Source organism: Mytilus galloprovincialis, chromosome 4 (genome assembly GCF_965363235.1).
Source record: "Mytilus galloprovincialis chromosome 4, xbMytGall1.hap1.1, whole genome shotgun sequence".
NCBI lineage: Eukaryota > Metazoa > Mollusca > Bivalvia > Mytilida > Mytilidae > Mytilus > Mytilus galloprovincialis.
This window is the reverse complement of record NC_134841.1, coordinates 8,423,881-8,446,992: the sequence shown is the minus strand read 5'-3', so window position 1 is coordinate 8,446,992 and position 23,112 is coordinate 8,423,881. Positions and strand designations below refer to the sequence as shown.

The 23,112-nt window shown below is 30.6% G+C and overlaps 1 protein-coding gene across 3 annotated transcripts in view; it reads left to right on the top strand.

The window, feature by feature from the left end:
• Positions 1 to 22,576, top strand: part of LOC143071290 (uncharacterized) — a 44,725-nt gene extending 22,149 nt beyond the window's left edge. For all 3 annotated transcript variants that reach the window (XM_076245512.1, XM_076245513.1, XM_076245511.1), the window contains 27 exons: positions 122 to 358; positions 748 to 853; positions 1,270 to 1,415; positions 1,631 to 1,723; positions 2,211 to 2,351; positions 3,566 to 3,712; positions 5,779 to 5,957; positions 6,436 to 6,581; positions 6,731 to 6,852; positions 7,127 to 7,207; positions 7,451 to 7,675; positions 8,352 to 8,456; positions 8,680 to 8,817; positions 9,230 to 9,385; positions 10,048 to 10,224; positions 11,838 to 11,969; positions 12,381 to 12,554; positions 12,941 to 13,039; positions 13,698 to 13,832; positions 14,217 to 14,380; positions 15,202 to 15,295; positions 15,931 to 16,066; positions 16,708 to 16,799; positions 18,286 to 18,354; positions 18,774 to 18,976; positions 19,415 to 19,493; positions 19,880 to 22,576. In XM_076245512.1, coding sequence (XP_076101627.1) covers positions 122 to 358; positions 748 to 853; positions 1,270 to 1,415; positions 1,631 to 1,723; positions 2,211 to 2,351; positions 3,566 to 3,712; positions 5,779 to 5,957; positions 6,436 to 6,581; positions 6,731 to 6,852; positions 7,127 to 7,207; positions 7,451 to 7,675; positions 8,352 to 8,456; positions 8,680 to 8,817; positions 9,230 to 9,385; positions 10,048 to 10,224; positions 11,838 to 11,969; positions 12,381 to 12,554; positions 12,941 to 13,039; positions 13,698 to 13,832; positions 14,217 to 14,380; positions 15,202 to 15,295; positions 15,931 to 16,066; positions 16,708 to 16,799; positions 18,286 to 18,354; positions 18,774 to 18,976; positions 19,415 to 19,493; positions 19,880 to 19,933 — 3,630 coding nt within the window. In that variant the 3' untranslated portion in view covers positions 19,934 to 22,576. The remainder of the gene's footprint in view (positions 1 to 121; positions 359 to 747; positions 854 to 1,269; positions 1,416 to 1,630; positions 1,724 to 2,210; positions 2,352 to 3,565; positions 3,713 to 5,778; positions 5,958 to 6,435; positions 6,582 to 6,730; positions 6,853 to 7,126; positions 7,208 to 7,450; positions 7,676 to 8,351; positions 8,457 to 8,679; positions 8,818 to 9,229; positions 9,386 to 10,047; positions 10,225 to 11,837; positions 11,970 to 12,380; positions 12,555 to 12,940; positions 13,040 to 13,697; positions 13,833 to 14,216; positions 14,381 to 15,201; positions 15,296 to 15,930; positions 16,067 to 16,707; positions 16,800 to 18,285; positions 18,355 to 18,773; positions 18,977 to 19,414; positions 19,494 to 19,879) is intronic.
• Positions 22,577 to 23,112: the final 536 nt, after the last annotated feature.

The following is a 23,112-nucleotide window of genomic DNA, read 5'->3' as shown; positions in this document are numbered from 1 at the left end:
TAGAAAACCTATACGCTAGGTATTTTAAGCTATTCTAACTATAAGAAGATTGTTTAATTTTACATTTGATGATCTCATAAAAATGAAAACAGTCTGCACAATAAGTCCTTTTTTACTGCAGGTTAAAGTTCCTGATCCTTTAATCCTTGAAGAACTCCAGAAAGCTCAAGGAGAAATTGCTCGACTTAGAGACCAGATTTCAGGTTTACAAGAAGAGAATACCAACCATGCAAATACAATCAGTGGACAGAATGAAGAACTCTCTAATCTTAGAGATAGAATAAGTCAGTTGGAGGCTGAGGTTGCCGCCCTGAAAGCAGGTGCTGCCACAGTGGCTACATCAGCTGTCAGTAATGAGGTAATTTAAAGTGAAAAGTCAAAAACTAAATGTGAAAATTATCAGGATGAATTTTGTAAAAAGTAAATTTTACATTCAAGGTTTTGCTAGTAGTATCCTTTATAATATGTGCCACAATAGCATTAATTTTATTTATATCTTATCATTGTTGATTGTTGTACTAATCCAAATGAATAAATAAGAAAAAACTCAATTTTTAGAATGATTGAAAATATAAATATCTTTAGATATTTACAAGATAAGAAAAATAAAGGGATGTTTCAAATAGACAACAGTAAACTTTTATTGTGTCTGAACAGCCATTTTATTCTGATTGATCTATAAGAAGAGAAATGATATTGTTAAAAAAATAGATTTTTGTTGTATCATAAATAATATTGTTTATGCAGGAAGTTGAAAAGTTAACTCAAGAAAACAGAGAGCTGAAGAAAGATATGAAGAAGATGTTGAAAAGGATGGAAAAACAGAAAGATACTGGAAAAACACCAACTGGAGGTGAATACTAACATTAAATAGTCTGATCAAATACTGACTTATGTATTCAATATCAACAGCTTCCTGAAACTGATTTTAAGTTTTTGTTGTCATTTTGAGTTATAGAATACCATAAGAAGTAATAGTTTTAATTACAATTTTTATTTTATTTATTGCTTTCTACTTGCTGAAAGGCTAATATTAGTTTTTTTTATGATTTTGTCGGTTAACCTTTACCAGAAAGTTATCACCAATGTCACAAAACAGAGTTGAATATTGCAAAAGTCTTTTTAATGAATAAAAGGCGGCGTTTGGTAAATGTAAGTGAGACAGACTTTCACAGTTTCACATACATATACAGAGACCTCAGAATGAAAGTTTATATATATTTATATATACTACATATTTCATTTGATGCATGTTATTAATTGTTTCAGATCCAGATGAGCGAATGCAGAACTTAGAAGGTAAAGTTTTAGACTTGGAAGATAAGGTTATAGACCTGGAATCAGATAACAAAGGATTGATGGATGATAGAGATAAACTAGCCATGGAAAAGGATGGTCTTTTGGAACAAATATCTGTAAGATTTGTTTTATATATATTTATAAGGGGAGATAATTAATGATGGACTTTGATTGACAAATGTCATGAAAACAGGTATAAATTAGTAATGAATCAGCTTTTACACTTAACATAATGATTATTCATAAAATATATACATTTGTTATTCTCATGTGCATTTTTTATGATTGAATGAAATAAATTCTGTAATCTTCATGTGTTTTATGATTGTAGGTTCTTACAGTAGCAGCAGGTTCTGGTACTACCACAGCCACACCTGTAATGGCGGTAGCAGCTGTCGCAGGATCTAAACATGATCAAGCTGATGTAAGTTAGTCTTAATCACCTGTTGATTGAAAGTTAAAAAAAGAAAAATGATTGGTTATTATTGTAATTAATAAAAGGAGATATGGGATAATTATCCCTAAGACAGCAGTCCATTGACATTGAAAGAATAGAAAACATTTAGAGTCTTCAATAATACATAAGGCTTTAAAATTTTATAGCTTTGCTCCTAGTCAAGAAAATTTATGAACTAATTTAACAGAGAAAATAAAATCTACAATCAGTATCAAATTCCATAAAGGGCAAAAAGAAATACTAGTAAGATATCAATAAATAAAACTGCCGACAAAAATTCTGACTTGGGACATGTGCCTAAACTGTTTCTTTACATGTTTAAGGAATTTGAAACAATCAGTCGTTGTACTTTCATGATGTTAAATTATTTTTCACTAGATGATGGAATAATGATATGGAAAATATACAGGTATCGTTGCAGGGAAACACATAATAAATATTCATATTTTTATAGGGATGCAATTTACCTGAGCATGCAGACTTGATAATACAGTTGGAAATAAAGAGCAAAGAACTTATAGAGAAAGACAGAGAGATATCTGAGAAAGATAGACAGATTGAAGAAAAAGATAATTTGATTGAGGAAAAAATGAAGGTAAACATTTATGATCAAAAGACAATTTTGAGACAGTTAACTTCAAATTCAGAATTGTTTACTACAAACAAACAAAGCAAAAACCTATGTAATATTGAATTAAAATAATGACAATAACATAAACCAAGGTTTTGTATTTTATTATTCATGAATTGTTTTTATAAAACAGAGTAAAATAGATAAAGAGGATAGATATAAAAATTGATTAAATTTTGATTGATATAATGAAAGAAATTGTAAAATTCAATTACTGTGGATTCATTTATTTTCGTGGGTATCAATTTTCGTGGATAGAGAAAAAAAGACGTTTCGTGGTATACGTAAATTCGTGGATCGCTGATTAAAACAACAAAAAATTAGATACGTAATTCATGGATTTCTTTTTGATTTAGGAGATCATATAACCTCCTTGGTTTGATCAATAATAAAACAAAACAAAAAAGAAGGAATTCATTGAAAAAGCTCGCTTGGTCATTCTAGGTTAAAGTGTTCATTGATAACAATAATGGACAGAGACAACTAATTATTTGTTTGTTTTACAATTTATAAATTTTTTGTCTGAATTCTATAAGGCATTCAAAACTTTATGATTGAAAGCTCATTTCCCTAATCACGATATAATAAACAGTGATATAAGTATAAGGTGTGAAAATAAATGTTCATGTCATAACCAATATTACCTACGGGCAATATCCCCGTACTTAATCCTATTGATGTTTAATGATAATCACTGGTAAACCAAACTATGACACGGTAATTAACAACTTGCAGTTATTTTCCATGAACAGTTTTAATCAATTTTAAAAAGTAAATTATCACTGATATAAGATATATTTATTATAGATTTAATCAAAATACTTGTATCTTCTTTCAATAAAAAACACGTGTTATGTTACAATGTTTATCGCTAGTCAACACTATACTAGAACTGCATAACATAACCGGAAATAAACATCCGACTCAATACACATTTCTCGGGATTATTTTTCGTTCAATTCTTAAATTCGTGGTTCGCTGTTACCCACGAAATCCACGAAAATTGGTATACCACGAATAAAAATGAATCCACAGTAGAATGACTTAGTACATACATTAGTGTTTTCAACATAGTCAGCTCACAGACCCATGAAATATATGAAACTATAACGTACAGACAGATTTTAGATCTTGAATAATATTATTTTAACACTAATAATATTTTTTATGTTATTCAGGAAATTGAGAAGTTGAGAGTTCAGTGTAAAGAAATGAGGTCTGACATGATGAAGATGGCCAAGTCACATCAGAAACTTCAGACAAAACTGAAAGATTTAGACCAGTTAGAGAAGACCAAGAAACTTTTACAGGCCATGTCCTTCTATGTAAGTAGTAGCAAATTTACCTGACCATATCGGGAAATAGGTATTTAGTCGGATCTTAACACATACTTGTGATTTGTTTAAAACCGGTTCTGATAAAAATAAACAGAAGAAATGTCGAAATGTTCAGGACTTAATTAAATCCGTATTTCGGTAAGATGGTGCAAGCATACGAGTTTTATTGCGTCTTACACTTTGAGAAGCGAATAATCTTTAACTACTTTATTGTGTAAAAACGTTAATTATGAGCTATGAAAGTCAAGTGGCTCGAGCGTTTTTCTGAGGATGTTTTAAAAAATTGCAAAGAAATATTTTTACAGTAGGTTAGCTTTCATTAGTCTTCACTATCTATAGATTAACAACTTTTGGTTATATTTATAATTAAGAATCATCATTGAAGGTGGAGTACGCTTGCACAGTTAATTAATTATATTGATGTGCCATATGTATGCAAGAGTGACATTCCGTTGTATTATATGCCAATTCGAAAAAGTTATGCGAGTATTGTCTCCCTTTAACAGGTTCATTATTTTATAAATAAGTTTAGGTTTCTGATATAATTTTGAATAATTAAAAAATGTATCAATTCAATATATATCAGTTTGTGTTATTGGTGTATTAAAAACATTGATGTACGAATATAATTTCATAAATTTGAAACGTTTAAAATGATTACATACCAATATAAAGAACCGTTCATTTTTTGAAAAGACTATGAATAAAGATTGAAATATTTAGCTTCCCCTGATGATAGATTAATTAGGAAATGAACCAGAGTTATTTAATGGTAATCACAGAGAGGGACTATTAAGCAATTTTTAATTGTAGCTTATTCAACGTTAAAACAATTTTCCACTATAAAAGAATGTTACTTTATACAAATATAAGGACTTTGTTAGCTAAATCTACAAATTTTATTAGATATTATGATTTTTTATTACAATAGATTAATATGCTATAAGTAGTACTGTAAAAAGAGGCGCAATAGATACTGTGAAAGTACTTTAATTTGTGGGTATCAATTTTCATGGTTAGAGCAACATTTATATGTTCGTGGATTTTAGTTTTATAAAAAAAATAATGAAAAATTGAAGCCATTAGAAACGAAGGTTACAAATTTTCTGGATTGAAGGAAATTGCAAAGTAAACATTGACCGTCGTTAATAGAAGTGATCACACTTATTAACCGAGATAGAGTGATTAACAGATTAAAGACCATCAAAAGTGTTAATAAAGCCATAAACATGTCACCTAAAAAAAATAGTCACATAAATTATATGCTGCAAAAGTATCTTGAATTGTAAAATAATTCTTATCAAAAGCAAGCCCAGCATGAAATTATTTTTTTCCATATCATGACCATATGTACGAGAATTATAAAATGAACACTTTATCATAGCACAACAATATCGGAAATCTGACTTTCATCGCTCAAAAAAATATTTTTTATCAGATATAAATGATCAAAAGTTGTACAGTTTAGGTTTTTAAAGATTAAATGGCTATAATCATGTCTGTAGTTGTAGTTCATAGTGCGTTTGTCCTGTAACTACTATTATAGTATTCTCAGTTTCGGCGATATTCAATATATTCTCTAGATCATATCAGTAGTCAAACCTACATAAGGATCTCATATACTGTGAAAGTACTTTTTTTCGTGGGGAAACAATTTTCGTGGTTTTCATGGATGACTTAATCCATCAATTTAAGTGTCCAACGAAATAAAACAAACGTTGTCCAAATCAAGTCTTCTGTGCAACTAGTACTAAAACAGTTCTATAATGATCATTCAGGCTTGTCATTTGTCCATGTTAAAATATATTTCATCATAGGGAAAAGGAAGGTTGTATTTAAGAATTTGATTAATGCTCACAAATTTGAACCACCATTTGGGAATTCTTTGATGGCGCTCAATAGTTAATGTTATTAGAAAAATAAATCATTTCACTTATCCTAATAATAGAGAGTAAAAGTTACACATACATTATGTTTGGTTGAATTTGAAAAGAGAAGATTTGTTTCTTTATCTTGGAGCTCCTGTTAAAGGCAGCATTTTTTCTCTTTCTCAGATACAAGATATTCATCGTGAGCAACCACCAGCTGGTGAAGCGGTGAAGAAACGTCTGGAAACAGTAACACCTGGTGTGGCTGCCTTAAAAACAGCTGAGGAAAAAAATCAAAAAGCATATGATGCTTGGGCTGAAAAGTTCAAGAAAAAGAATGGAAAAGATCCTGGATCTAAGGACAGGTATACAAGTTCTTGCTGCACAGCAGGTTTGAATGTATATAAATGCTGATGGATTTTTTACTGCCTGTTCAAACTTATAAAGCCATTAAAGGCACTTACTGCTCTCATCAGATTGTAATCCAATTTATATCCAGAGTTAATGTAAGCAGCATCTTAAACATGTTATAAAATCATTGCCAATGGATTATTTTTTCTGAATTATGACCTTTGATATATGAATAATATGGGAATTGTCATTGTCAGCATCCATAGCAACTCATTGAAGTTTAGTGAGATGTTTGTCAAATGTCTTCTTTAGCTTTAGTTCCGATGTCTTCTCTGATTAGGGCTTATAGGTTATATCTGGGGGACTTGTACCTCTTAGCAAATATAAATGATAGAATTTAGCATAGAATTTATATCATTTGTGATACATGTACCTGTAATACCTACTTTTATGTTGTTTCCTTGAATATAAGGTTTCTCATTTTACTTAAAGGGATGCAGAAGGAGAGAAAGTTTTCCGGGCATTGGAAGTCAGTAAGAAAGAGCATGAGGACCTCCAGATAAAGATTGAGGCTCTGACAATCATGCAGACAGGAGACTACAAAGCTCCTATTCAAAGGGAGAAAACTGTTATCGAAGGTGAGAATCAAAGATAAATTATCTCCAACTGAAATTTTTATTTATTATCAAAAAGTCAACAGATTGTGAAACAATAGACGGAGAACACTGCTTCTTTGAATTAATGTTAATAGAAAAAGTTTTTAAATATTTTTTTTACCAAATTTCAGAGGAAACTCCTGTTAAACAGATGGAACAACAGATGTCAGAGTTAGACAACAAACTGGAGGGTTTGGAAGGTGAAAATGATCAGCTGAAATCAGAGAAGAGTGAAATGGTGGCAAAAATGAGAGTATGTGCATTACTTATTGCTTGGTTTATTTTAATGTTTGCTTGAATATAAGGTAATTTGATAAAAAAAATAAAAAAATAATAATTTTGTAATGCTAAGAAACATTGTATATTTCCTACTATTTTATTGGAGTTCTACATTAAGTACATGTGTCATAAGATTTAATTAATTTGAAATACATATTAAAGTAATTTAGGGAACATCTCTTCATGCAGTTTGATATGTTAAGCTCAAAATAAAAAAAAAGTATTAATAATTGTAAACATTTCTGCAGGAGCTAGAAGTACAGTTAGAGGAGGCAAGAAACAAAGCAGAACTACAAGCTACTCTTGCTACAGGAGATATGAATACAGAGGTAATATATTACTTCACTGACACTTCTTCAAATGTGGCAAACCCAATTGGTAGTCTTAGATGTGGCTATGGCTACTGCCTTAAACATAACTGTCACTAGGAATTGTAGTCAGTGTTTCTAGATTCTACAATACTCTATTCTTGAATATTAAAACATATTTTGATACATTTTTGCTGATTAGAGTCATTGCTAATGAATAATTACATTGGAGGCAAACCTTAATTTCTTTTTGTATTTAAACAGGAATTATCTAACCAGATAACCTCCCTTCAAAAGGAAGTGTCCTTGTCAGAAGCAGCATTACGTCAAGAAAAAATGGCTCATAACAACACTAAAGATGAGTTAGAAAATCTACGCAATCAAATGTCTGTTATGAAAGATGAGGTCGATAATCAGAAATCAGAACTACAGACTAAATTGGCTAATGACAAAAAGTTATTGGATGCAGAACTTAAAGTCAAAGATCAGGTGAGTTATACATTAAGTTGAATTAAAACATTTGTTAGTCATACATGATTTATATATAATCCTACTTTATCAAAAAATATTATATTCCATGTGCAAGTTCAAACATAGCTAGATATAAAAAAGTTGAATTAATTCAGTTTAATTTCTCATCCAAATATTATATGTTTTCCACATAAATCTTACGCCAAAAAATACTTGTTAACATTTCAGTATAACATACAATAAATTTTTTGGTAAAAAGTGCCATGGCTTTCTTAAGATATAATTTGCTACATTAAAGGGTATATATGGTGCAAAGAATATATGTTTTCTTGTCTGTGTGACCGTTCGTTCGTCCGTCCGTCTGTTCATCCATTCATATGTCTGCCCCGCTTCAGGTTAAAGTTTTTGGTCAAGGTGGTTTTTGATGAATTCCAAGTCCAATCAACTTGAAACTTAGTATACATGTTCCATATGATATGATCTTTCTAATTTTAATGCAAAATTAGAGTTTTTACCCCAATTTCACGGTCCACTGAACATAGAAAATGATAGTGCGAGTGGGGCATCCGTGTACTGTGAACACATTCTTGTTTTTAACAAAAATTATTAAAATGGTAGAACACATGATGTGTCTTATTTATTTGATGTATATTCATATCAATAATGACGATTTTATTTTATGTTTATTTAATAGGAAATAGCAAAACTTACCTCAAGAAACGATGAGTTAGAAAAGGCAAGACTTGCTAATGTTCCTCTAGATACTGCAAAAGAAATCCAAAATCTCCAAGCCAAACTGGTAAGTACATTTTATTTGTATCTCTTCTAAACTTATAATAGCTAATAACAGTATACTTAAAAAGTTAAATTATTATGATCGATAAATTTTCAGGTTTAAATGATTCTGTTTATGATAGCTTCAGATTTTATGAGAGTAACTTGATGTTTCTGACAATTTACTGAAGATAAAAAGTAGTTGTTTTTTTTGTCAAGTTTATATGCTAAAGTTAATTTCTTTTCAGGCTCTTTTAGAGAAAGATAAAAATAAATCAGGCACTGAGACTACAGCTCTTCAAGGACAGATATCAGAACTGAAGGTCAAACTAGAGAATGCAAATAAAAATCTAGAAACACAACGAGCTACTGCTAGGGAAACTGAGGTTTGTAAACTATTTACAGTATTATACTTGTTGAGTCATTTTGTTTAAATTTATCTGAGTGAAATTGATTTTATTCTAAAGTGCTTATTTTATGTAGATTTTATTCTGTGATTTATCAAGGCTTTCAATGGTTTTGAGCCTTAAGCATGTTCATCTTATGTGAAGACATATTTGCTTCTTCTTCTCAGGAATGAAGCATTTATGACTTAAAACAAGGACTGTGAGTTACCTTGCAAGGTAGCAAAAATGTGTGTAGGACTAATACAAATTCATATATCATAAACCTATTATTGTTCTCAATATTCAGCCAATATTTGCTGCTTGAACAATTACCAATCAATCCATCATTCAATGTAACATTTTCTTGAGTTTATAAGAAACTTTGGTTTATAAGTAAACCTTAATTTTGTAGGCTAAGGTGAAGAATGCTAAAACAGAAAAGGATAAAGCTGTTAGAGAGGCTACATCACAAATGGAGAAGAAAGAACAACAGAGAATAAATGAAGACAAGAAAAGGATTTCAGCTCTGGAGAGAAAAATTAAGGAATTAGAAACAGTGAAACCTTTGGTAATCAACAAGTTATAGTCATAAATATTAGACAGAGATTTGAAGATAAAATACAGGGGCTCATTTCACAAAATATCTTAAGTCATAAATTCCACTGAAATGTTCATGACTTACAAGTATTTTTTCTCTGATGATTTTGTATTAAATGAATTGCAGGACTTCTATTATCCAACACTTTAACCATCATAGAGGTTAAACAACTGTCATCGGACAGAAATTTGAACCCAAAATACAGAAACTTTATATTAATACACAATAACAATCATGGAGTCAAACTTATATTATAGGCAGACATTTGAAGAAAAAAAATACGGGACTTCAGTTATCATCACTGTTGATCTTAGAGTTAAATGGCTGTCATTTATACTAATAATACATCAAATACAACATGCAAGAAATACTTATTCCCGTTTTTCAGTATTTAATTACTGATATTTCAGGCTCAGGGAGAAATTATTATTCTATGGTATTTCCTATGATATTTGATTCCTGGTTATATAGAGTACTTGAAAATTATTTTTTTAAAGTACATATTATGGATAATCATACAGGGACAGGGAGAAATCTATTTTTTCTCTTCTAGTTATTACCAATTATTAGGGGTAAGGGATAAAGGGTCGCTCCCTGACTATGGATGTTTATTGATAGTACTTATTATTCAGGGTAAGGGAGTGGCAGTTGCAGCAGTAGGTTCTGACACTGCATCACAGAACATGAAAGCACAAGTTGTAAACCTTAAAAGGGAAAACAACGAGGCCAACACCAGGATAAAACATCTAGAGCTAGAACTGAAGAAAGGAGGAGGACGACCTGGAACTTCTGCTGCTGGTGGTGATGATGTAAGCCTGTTGTATAGTATAAACATATTTATTTATAGTGGATTGGAAAACAAATTATTACAAGTTATATGAATCCCTATCCTCTTTGCTTGTTTGAGTGCAGCCTTGTAGCTGCATTAGCCTGCTCTTTTTTCGAAATCTACATGGTTGTCTTTTACGTGCAAGAGATATTGCTTCCTCCTAGCACAGGTCCGTCATTTATTGTCCCCTTCAGACAGACTATCATCGTTTCTTAAGACCATACTCGTAAATGGTGTCAAAGGAGAGCTAAGGATTCAGTCCTTGGAAAATGTTCTCCCTGTCACCGGAATCGTACTAGGAACCTTTGTGTTTGTAGTCTGATGTGCTAACCACTACACCAAGGCTCTCCTGATAAGTCTGTTGTTTATCAACATTTCTCAAGAGAGAAAGAATTTAAAAAAATTTTTTGTCGAGCCTGCAACTTTTGTCGCAGAAAGCTCGACATCGGGATAGTGATCCGGCGGTGGCGGCGTTAGCTAGCTTCTTAAAAGCTTTATATTTTGGAAGGTGGAAGACCTGGATGCTTCATACTTTGTATATGGATGCATCATGTTACGAAGTTACTGCCAGTCACATGTCCAATGTCCTTGACCTCATTTTCATGGTTCAGTTGCTACTTAGAAAAAAAGTTAAGATTTTTTGTTATGTTAAATTCTCTCTTATTATGAGTAGTAGGGTAACTATATTTGGTATGTGTGTACCTTGCAAGGTCCTCATGCCCGTCAGACAGTTTTCACTTGACCTCGACCTAATTTCATGGATCAGTGAACAAGGTTAAGTTTTGGTGGTCAAGTCCATATCTCAGATACAATAAGCAATAGGTCTAGTATAGTCAGTGTATGGAAGGACTGTAAGGTGTAAATGTCCAACTGGCAGGTGTCATCTAACCTTGACCTGATTTTCATGGGTCAGTGGTTATAGTTAAGTTTTTGTGTTTTGGTCTTTTTTTCTTATACTTTATGCACTAGGTCTACTATATTTGGTGTATGGAATGATTGTAAGGTGTACATGTTTGCTGGCAGGTGTCATCTGATCTTGACCTCATTTTCATGGTTCATTGGTCAAAGTTAAGTTTTTGAGTTTTGGTCTTTTTTTCTAATACTATAAGCAATAGGTCAACTATATTTGGTGTATGGAAATATTTTAGGATTTATATGTGAGCTGCTCACATTTTATTTGACCTTGACCTCATTTTCACGGTTCATTGCTCATTGTTAAGTTTTTGTGTTTTTGTCTGTTTTTCTTAAACTTTTAAGCAATAGGTCAACTATATTTGTTGTATTGAAGAATTGTTAGCTGTACATGCCTGCATGGCATGGTTCATTTGACCTCATTTTCAAGGTTCATTGGTTAATATTTAGTTTTTCTTGGTTAATGTTAAGTTTATGTGACTGTTGTAATAAAGCCTTATATTAAGGACTATCAACATAATATCAATGATTAGTAAAGAATGCGAGACATTTCAGCGTGTGCACTCTTGTTTATTATCTTTTTATATGACTATATTCAATTAAGCTGACTGGGCATTTCAGCAAAGTCACTCTTGTTTTGGCATTTGTGATTAATGTTTTTTTTTGCTACTTTTATTATAGAAAAATCTCCAGAAAAGACATGAGAAGATCCTAAAAGAACTTGAGAGGAAATTAGAAATAGAGAAAAGCAAAACCGAGAAGTTGCAGGAATCTTTAAAGGGAACTGAAGATGATTTAAAGGATACAAAGAAGGTGAATAAAATAAAATTATCTCAAAAGAAGTAACACTCATGGTGTACTTGTGAAATACTTGAGATAAAAATTCTATAATACATAATAATACATGTATTCATAATTCAACAGAACAATTCATTGGAGAGGAAATTTAGTGGGAAAGAAATCAGCATACTTTTGCAATAAATTTATTCAACTGTTATACACTTTACATGTATGTGGTATGATTTTCAATGGGACATCTATTCAAATTTGTTGATATGAAAATATATATGATATGTATGAAAGGATACTCAGGGTCTAATCAGTCACAGATGAATATAAAAACTCTACAAAATATTGTATAACAAAATTCATGTCTAATCATGTGAGCTATGTGTTATGTTAAGTAAATTATGTTATTTTATGTCATTATGTATTTACTTTCAGGATAGAGATAACAAAGCCAATGAATTGAGAAAGTTAGAGGCAGAGTTAGCTGCCCTTGGAGTAGCAGCCAAAGAAGGAGTAGAAGCTGCCAGTAAGGTCAAAAATTTAGAAAAGGAAACTAAGGTTTTGAATGAAGAAAATAAAGTTCTCACAGAGAACTATAATACAGAAAGGGTACGTTTTTATAAACATTTTTTTGTCAACCATTATGATTAGAAATATTCTTCAAAAATTACAAACAGAAATAATTCCTTGACAATTTTATTATAAAGCAAATTTATATTTTTAATGAATTAAGGGCAGGGATGACTATTGTCAGGTATTAATTTAGGTGTTTGAATTTTATTATACAAGTTGGATTATTATTAGTCATAGGAAGGAGGAACATTTGGGGATAACTATACATACATGTTTATACTACCTCCATTTTTATATATTTTTAATTGTAAATGTTTAGAAAAGAAGTGATATCTTAAAAAAAACTTTGAGTTAGACAGCTTCATATGGCAAATATTTTTATCACTAAACAAAATGTCTTCAAACTTATGTCCGTTGAACAGGTCCTGAGAAAGAAATATTACAATATGGTTGAAGACATGAAAGGGAAGATCAGAGTATACTGTAGAGCTAGACCCTTGAGTAAGACTGAGTTAGGCAGGGTAAGTAACAACTTGTAGGCAGATAGTTCTATAATAAAATTGGATTGATGTGTAACATTGAGTTTGACAATAATTTTGCCACAGATCTAGACCAATGAGAAATGAGCAGTTACTAAGATAAAAGATACATGTATACTGGGTTTTCCCCTGGAGTATGTAATATAAAAAAATAAGTTTACACCCTTCAGGTTTGCATTGTATCTGTGAAAGTACTAAGATGTATTCATTGGAAAATATATTGCTTTCACTACAGAGAATTGATTTAATTTCTCGGGTACCAATTTTTCGTGGATTGTGTAAAATTGTATTTTTGTAGTTATTTGATTTCAGGGATTTATCAAAGTCTGGATATAAGCCTATCAAAATTTTAATTTTGTCAAACATTTAAATTCATTGTGCACCTTTAACAATTAAATTCCCAAAATTGGTTTACAAAAGTATCTCGAGAAATGATGAATGATGTTCAAATCACTTCTACAGCATGCAAACAACTCGCATTGAAGCTAACACTCTATTTTTCATTTGTTGATTTATCTGAACTATTTTATCCTACATGGAAATATGTTTTATGATTATAGGGTAAAAGATCAGTTTATCGGTTGGACATTAAACAGCTATTCTTAAAGAAGTTACATTGAAATATGTTTTATTATTATAGGGTAATAGATCAGTACTGAAATCCCAGGATGAGTACTCCATTACTGTGGAGACACAAAGAGGTATCAAAGACTTCCAATTTGATCAAATTTTCATGGAAGATTCAACACAAGAGAAAATATTTGAAGACACAAATGTAAGTTCACAGAATGGTTAACTGTGAAAATATTTTTTAGATTACCAGCATGATTATTTTGCTGAGATTGACACAGAGGGTCATTATGATCTACTGAAAATGAGGATGTTTTTGCAAGGTGGTATTTTTTTTCTCTTTTTTGGGGTAATTAAGTAACACAAATATCCCCCTTGTGAATGAAGGGTAATATCAGTAAGATAATCAATTAAATAATGGAAATATTTTGGTTTAGCATTTTGGTTTCATTGTGTTAGTGAACAAAGAGAGGCTGGAAAATTGCTACTCTTTTGAAAAATTACTTCATAGTATTAAAGACATGAAAAACAGAATGATTTTCAATGAACTGTATTGTTTCACTAATAAAATGTTGATTGTTTATTTTAGAATCTTGTACAGTCTGCCGTTGACGGTTACAATGTCTGTATATTTGCCTATGGTCAGACTGGTTCCGGAAAGACATTTACTATGATTGGAGACAAGGACCAGAATTTCCCAGGAATTGCACCAAGAGCTTTCAACAGAATATTTGATCTTATAAATGAATTAAAGTACTTAATTTCTGTTAACTAGCACCTTGTAAATTTGTATTACTAAGTTTAGTCACACTATGCCAACTTGTGCTACTATTAATATGTTACTTGAAACGTAACATATACTGAATATTCCATTTTCATAAGATTTTTGTGTATTATAACTATTTGAGGAAAATATGAATAAAAAAATCCTTTGTTCACAATGTATGGTGAATACTTATTGGATGCTTAAAAAAAAAACAAATTTTTCAAGTGTTTACCTTAGTGATTTTTGTCTTGCTTGACAGAGCGAAAAAGCGAGACATAGGTATACTGTTTCCGGCAGCGTCAACGTCAACAATGTATTAGTTTGTGATTAGGTCTAGTTGATGGTGGTATGTCAAAGATATTAGGTATGCAGTTGTATTAGTATTGGCATATCTCATTACTATGGAGATTTTCTGACCCCGCCCGCTCAGTTATGGTTTATTGACTTTGAAATTTTGCTTATTTTACATGTATTAGTTTGGGTTTGGGTTTGCTTAAAGGGAACTACTTATGATAAGTCAATGGTATTTGGTATGCAGTTGTATGAGCATTGGCACATCTCATTTCCATGGAGATTTTTTAGCCATATAACTTCAGTCATGGTTCATTAACTGAATATTTGCGAAACTTACATGTTAAAAAGTGTTGCTATTTTAATTTCAACATGTGCATTATAGAAATTACAAAAAAGCAAGACATATCTCTGTGATAACAGTTTATTTAAGGTCAAATTTGATGTTGTACAATGTATTGGATTTGAAGCTAGTTGTGGCTCAATAGTTTTAATATAAAAAATGTTTTTGTTTCAGGTCCAAATCTGACATCACTGTGACAGCCTACATGATGGAGTTATATAATGACAAACTGATAGATCTCTTTGCTAAACCTGGACATTCTAGTGATGTAAGTTCATACCTTATTCTTGATTTACACTAACAATCAGTCCATTGCTATTTTCTAATGTTCTAAAGCTTAGAATAACACAAAAGTAGACATGTTAAAAAAATACTTTCAATTATACCAAATAAATGAAACTTTCAACTGATAAAGAACATGAGTAATACATGTAATTGCATGTTCTTTATCAGTTGAATTTGTGAATTTTTTGGAACATTTAAACAGGATAATACATTTAGAATGGCTGCTTTTTCTCAATATGTGTTTTCTAGTCTATATTTTACTAGTAATACACTTTTAGGCTGGATGTCATAAGGGGAAGTAGTTTTCAATTGGTCAAGATCAAATAAACTGCATTCTTTCAAGAAATGTTCCTGTTTGAAATAAATGTGTGCATATATCATTACAAGTCGCAGATGACTGGTAAAAATGTGAGATATAATTTATCCCATTGCAAACATTTTGTGAAAGAAAAATCAGTTCTGCAATTATGAGTTTTTATTATTATGATCATGATACTGTGACATTTTTCATATTAATAAAATCATTGCAATAATTTCTGAATTTACAGTAGTTATTAACTATCTTAACTATCTGTTTAGTCAAGGACTATTTCTTATATGGTTTTAATCTATATTTAGGACAAGATGGACATCAAAGTGGACAAGAAAGGATTGGTATGGGTTAAAGGTGCTGTTGTCAAGGAGGCACATAATTCTAAGGAATTGTTTGCCTTGTTTCAAGAAGGAAGTGAACACAGACACACTGCATCTACTAGTAAGTCATATACGTCCAGTCTAAACAATATTTCACCAAGCTACGGTATTATGTATAATCACTGTGAGTTGCCTTTCATCAGTTGTCTGTAAACTTTGAGTTTCCTGATTTTTACATGAGTTATCTCCTGTGAAAATGACATCACAGACTTAGTAAACAAAATTGGCAACATTCATGTTACAGGAAACCCATCAGTGACTGAAGAGGAAACAAGGTTTTAGACATGCATTAAGTGCTGATCATATCTCTTATAAACTGTCCCTTTCAGGGTCATCAATATTTTACAAAAAGATTCTACCTTCGTTGTACATATGAGAAACTTGAAGACACATGTATTTTCTTGTGTTTATTACTATAATAAAGGTAAGTTCTTTTTCGATGGTTCAAAAAGCTCTTCCAATGTTATTGTGGGTATAATAAAACAATTGCGGCAACTTATAAGGGGTGAATATCCAAAATTGTCAACTCTAGAAAATTTTTAACACTTAGTGCTGCACTCTCAATAAAATAACCTTCTCTTGTTGACGATTTTGGATATTCACCTTTTCTTTGGGCCATAATTGTATGTAATGCTGCGGGATTCATCTGCATAAATAATTCATTTGCATGACATAGAGTAGAAAGTTAATTTTAATTTTCAGAAATGAATGATGAAAGTTCTAGGTCTCATTTGATCATCAGTTTAGTTTTGGAAACTACCAACAAAATGACAGGACAGACAGCCAAAGGAAAGGTAAGCTTTTCATTTAATCAATCTCCCATATGACATATTTAGAATGAATTGGGAAAAGGATTTTCTTGTTATATTTATATATCTCTCTCCCTTAAAGAATTTTACCATTTATTCATATCTTTAATTTGTTCTAACTTCCTGTATTTATAAAATTCTTCAATCTATTTTAAAAAAAAAATCAATAACATGAGACATTATATAATTTTATGATGAATTAATAAAGAATAATATTTGTTGTAACATAAATTGGATTTTTCTTCCTTTGATGTTCTGGTGAAATAATTTGCTTAATATTGTGGTGAGGGAACCCATGGTATATTATAGTCAAATTAATGTTGTACCATACTTTGCTAATTAAATATGCAACTCAACTAGAACTCAAAGGAAAGAAGGCGGAGCTTAGCTATGGTACAACATATTCATTTTCATGTAATTTCATGGCTGAAGCTCCACTTTTTTTTTTAAAGGTATCCGCCTCTGAAATATTTAGGAATCTGTAAAACGTACTAAAAGGTCAAGATCTTCATTTGTTTTCATTTTATGACAAAAAGCAATAAATTATGGGTACCACATCTTAAGAAACCTTTTTCAAACTATATAGGAATGTTACGAGTTCCCTTAATTTTGGAAAAATTACTAAATGTTTCTTCTCTCAGTTTTGAAAAAAATAAAATGTAATACTATCATTTCCTTTGCGAAAATTCAATTAAATTTCGATTCAAAAAGGGGGTAACTATAAAAAATGGAATAAATATCGGCTACAAAAATCTGTGAAAAAACATGATTTATTTTTGCGATCAATTAGGGGGACGCACACTATCTACGCTCCCTGAATCTGCCACTGTTTAAACACAGTGTTTTATCATTAAAATTGTGTTTTAATAAATAATCTAATAATTGAATTAATAAAATAACGGAAGAAAAGCAGTTTGTACGAAAAACTTTAAATGTATAAATATGCATTTTTTAATGAGATGAACCATCTGTAAAATATGATAAATTTGAATACCTTGAAAACCAACAAAAAAAGCAATTCTTACCGTCATTAGAATAATTATTTATTCCTTGTCGCTGGAATCTGACATTTTTGTTTACTTCAGTCTGATGACATTATGAAATTACCTGCGCATACGATCATACACGGGGTGCAAAACTAAAAAATCGGGAAAATCCGACATTTTCTTTACTTTCTGCAAATTCTGGGGTTCTTATTACATGAAATACACAGAAGATCATACACGGGCACAAAAGTGACTTGCGCTAGCTTCCATTTCATTGGATAAAACTGTAATTTGATCAATTTCCAATATGAGTTGAAGGTCTTGAAGCTGTCAATCATTTTATTATATTACAAATTTTAAATACCATGTGTCTTACTCATTAATATATTTAAACAAACTCATCTTTGGATTCGTTTGTTTAAATATGTTAACTCGTAAGAACCATGGTATATATAGTACTTAAATATTTTTAAATTGTTCTATAGTTGAGTTTGGTAGATTTGGCTGGCAGTGAAAGAGTAGGAAAGACTGGAGCATCTGCAGACCAGCTCAAAGTAAGTCGGTTTACAATTAAAGTGCAAGTCTGTTTGAATGAATTGACTTTTAAAGTCTACCTAAGTAAGCGTGCTAATACCCTCATGGGTACCAGATCAGGAGTTTTGTACTTAAATGATTAGTTATTTATTTTAAACGAGTAGATATTATCCATTTGACTTGAATAAAATTTATAATAAAGAGAAATTGAAAGAGCTTGGGTGGTTAAATCAAAAGCCACATGCTGAAAATTGAGACAACAGAACTGCAAATTCTTTAATTATGAGTCAGACACACACACACACACATATACATAATGCCCATTAGTTCTTGTGATGAATAAAATGTAAATGTCTCTGCATTTTTGTAATGTGAGTATTAATTAGACACTAATGACAAATTTCAATGTGATACTAAGATGTAACATTTCATTTGCCAGGAAGCCATGTCTATTAACAAATCTCTATCAGCTCTTGGTGATGTGATCTCAGCATTGAGTAGTGAGCAGCAGTTTATCCCGTACAGAAACAACAAACTCACCATGTTGATGCAGGATTCTCTTGGTGGCAACGCTAAAACTCTTATGTTCGTCAACATTTCACCTGCTGATTATAACCAGGACGAATCTGTTATTTCCTTGACGTAAGTTGAAAAAAAAAATATATATGTGATAGATTTTTGATTCAAGATTTCTCAGCATTTCTAGTTGTGAACTTTTCAAATCATCTACAAGAAAAATGTTGAAATAACTTAAATTCATTATGTAGACCTGTAGCCAGGAATTTCCAAAGGGGGTTACATGGACATCATACTTAACTTTAAAAATTCAAACAGAATGTCAAATTTAACAGTGCTTATTTGTTTTCAAAGGGGGGTTCGTATAAACCCCTCCAACCTCCCTGGCTACTAGAGTGATTTGTTACTGCATATTGATATAAAAATAAGGAGATGTGATATGATTGTGAATGAGACAACTTTCCATGAATCAAACATGGCTATTAGATTATCTAGTATAATCAGGATAGTTTGAAGTAACTGTCTTGTTGTTTTTTATATCTTGTGACATTATTGTTTTTACAGGTATGCTTCTAGAGTTAAGCTTATTACAAACCAAGCATCCAAAAATTCTGATAATAAAGAAATTGCTAGGCTCAAGTCTGTAAGTATATTTATTTTATTTAGAATTAAGATTTACACAATTATTTACGATTTTGATGCAAATTTTCATGTGTTTTGTGGGTACACGTGGTGAAGCATCAATTTAAATGTTCAACAAAATACAAATTTCTATCAGGATGTATGCAAACTTTTGTAAAACCATGAAATCACATATCCACAAAAAGGCAAGTTTTTCGCATTCCACGAAAATGATTCCACAGTATATGAACAGGATTTTATAATGGGGATGAAAGATAAATGAAAATGACAATGTTTCATTGTAAGTCAAATCTTTTGCCATTGTACTCATAGAATTAAACAAAATATAAATAAAAAATTAATAATACTCTAAGAATTCAAATTTTAATTGATATCATACAATTTCAGATAATTGCCAAGTTGAAGGCTGGAGAAGCTGTCGATGATGAAGATGTACAGTAAAGAATTAGGACAATATCAAATAATGACAAAAAATAATTAACCTTCTTTACTCTGTTGGGGTTCTTAAATACATATTGCTATGATCTTTTTTTAGTTGAAATTCTATCTTTTTTCTATGGTATACAGTGGAATGAAAACTGCACATTTTAGCATTAATTTCTTATGTTTGATTCTCTGATTTGGAAAAGTATAAAAAGTATTGTAGACAGCCTAAAGGTTTGTGTCTAGCTATCCAGCATTCAAATAAGTTTTAATTGATTAAAAATAATGCTGTACATGGATTACTATTCTCCCAAAAGAAAGATATAATATAATTTTATGGAATGGTTATGTGCATACTCATTACTCAATCTATCAAAATCAAAGGACACCAAATCAAATTTAATATATATATTTTTTAACTTTTTTAACATATTGATTAACAATAGTAGCACATATTACAGTGGTTAATGTTAACCACAAGATTGGAAGTAGAATATATAATTTTTATTAAACTTAGTTTGTTAAGGATGACAATTTTATATTTGAAAATTATATTTATGTTTATTTTATTAACTTTATTACATTTTTATCATTCCATTACAATTCAAGATGTTTATCACTGTTAAGTTAGTGGAAGGAATCAATGTCTGCTTACAATATTATAGGCTTTACAGTGTAACCCGCTTAATCCGACACCTGAGTATTCCAACATCCTGCTTTAACTGACACATTTTAATGGTCCAAAATATGACTATCCTTGCAAACAAAACCTTAGTAATCCGACTTATTTTTCTGGTCCCTCATTGTGTCAGGTAACAAAGGTTACACTGTAATTATTTTTTTATTCATCAACTGGCAAGAAAGTCTTAAGAGCTGACATCTAGCATTAAAACATTTATTGAATTTTAACTGTACAAACCACGTAAAGAATGTAATTTTTTGTCCAGGTTGTGATATAATGTTTTATTATGATAACAATCCTTCAAATTTTTAGTCTAAGTTATATTTATATTTAATATTATATATATATATATGCAAGTCATATTGTTATCATGTGATATATTATTGCCGTCCAATTGTTATTTTTACACTTTAAAGGCTGGTCCTTATTATCTGTATATTATCAAATTGTTACTTATGTATACATAAATATTGCATTTTAATCACTTTTTAATTTTGTTCTGTAATAACTTTCCAATAATTTTCTTTTCAAATGTGATGATTTTTCTATATGCTTCCTTTTCTGTGCAATAAGTTGTTGCATTATGTGTTGTTTTTTTTTTTTGCTGTCTCCATTGATTTGTCTTTACAGGTCAAACTTGTTGATTTTCATATCAAATTTTATTTATTTACAAATCAAATTTTATGTATTAACATTTAAAATCTTATTAATTATATACTTTGATCTTGTAACAAAATGTTATCTGTATTTATCTGTATTTAAAAAATAGTCTGTAGGTAAGATGTAAGAATATATTCTTATTCTGATCATTTTATTGGACAAGCCATGGGAGAGAACTATGTAATCAGTGTATGTGTCCGTGACTGAGTTAAAGTATATAACTATGCGTAAGACTTATTTCAGTGTTGGTTTTGTCATCTTATAAAGTAATGCCGATTATAAGATACACAGTGTTCTCTGCTTTCAAACTCTTTCTGTGTGAACCCGTCGACCTGGAACTTGTCAATTATTGGTAATATACATTATTAGGAAAACAAAAGTTCCTGGAATGAAGTATTTTTTTAATTAACAGCATTGTCCTATATTAGTTATAAATAAAGTTGAATTCTTTGATTCGCTGTTTTACGTCATGCCCGCTAACAGATTGAAAACTGTTCCTTACATCATGGAAGTAATATTACTTCCATGCTTACATATACGCCTCATTTTAAGTCCAGATTGTTAGTATACGTATTGTTATCTTAGAAAGTCTCACTGATTAAAAAACTACAATAGGGAACAATTTGACAATGATTGAATTAATTTAGTAGTGCCCTGTGATTATGACCCGTGTATATAGCAAAATCCTAAATACACCGTTTGGTGGTGCACCTGTCAGATGAGGAACGTACAGATAAGATTATAGGTAACAGGTTAATATACTATTGGTATCGATATCGGAATCGACACGGAACTTGTCAATTATTGGCAATATTAATTATGAGGAAAACAAAAGGGTCTGGAGTGGTGTAATTTTTAATCTACACCATTGTCCTTTATTAGCTATATATAAAGTTGAATTCTTTGATTTGTCGTTTTTTCCCGATGACGGCTGACAAATTGGACCTCGTAATTTTAGTATTATAGATATATCCAATGGCTTGTCCAATAAAATGATCAGAATACTGTTTTGGCAATGAAGTGATTAAGAAATTGTATTGCATTATGGGAAGGTTTCTATTTTTGACATTTTGATTAAACTAAACATTCATGAAGATGCCTAGTTAGCATAGTTATGCAGGAGAGAATTTTGCTAAATACTACAAGATCAGAGTTATATATAAACTTCTGATGGGATGAGGCAAAAAAAAATGCAAGAAAATGTTTTCGGATAATTTCATTTGAATATAAACAACATATAATTTTTCAAATTTAATAGTTTTTGCATTCTTTTTCATTGTATTTTTGTAGAATTAATAAAGTGCAATTATAGAAATTTAGATGTTTTTTTCTCCCCTAGTTGAAACAATTGAGGTAAAATGATACCATAAATAGGCTGTGAATAATTTTAATGCTTTTATGTATTTTTTCTGGATGAAATTATTACTTATAATTTGTGAAGCAAGCTATTTTGGTCCAAACAGTCCAGTGGTATGTGTGTCTTGTGTTCATAAAACTTACTTATTTACTCTACATTTAAGAACCAAGTAGATCCCAAATTATTTTAATCCTAAACATGGAGAATAATTTTACTGCAAATAAATTGAGAAAATAAGAGCATGGTATTTTATTATGTCTTCCTATTATCTGTCCTTCCCATTTTCCTATCCCCAACTCTAACTTAGGTATTCTTCATCCAAATTTTTTGAAACTCGTACACAATACTCAGAGTTTGAATTTGGTTACTGAGTCACTTCTTGGTTTAGAGTTATGCCTCTTCATAACTGGAAAATATTGTAATTTATTTTGTCTCAACACTCTAAACTGAAATTTTTCTCTTCAAAATTTTATAAAACTCATACACAATGGTAAGAAT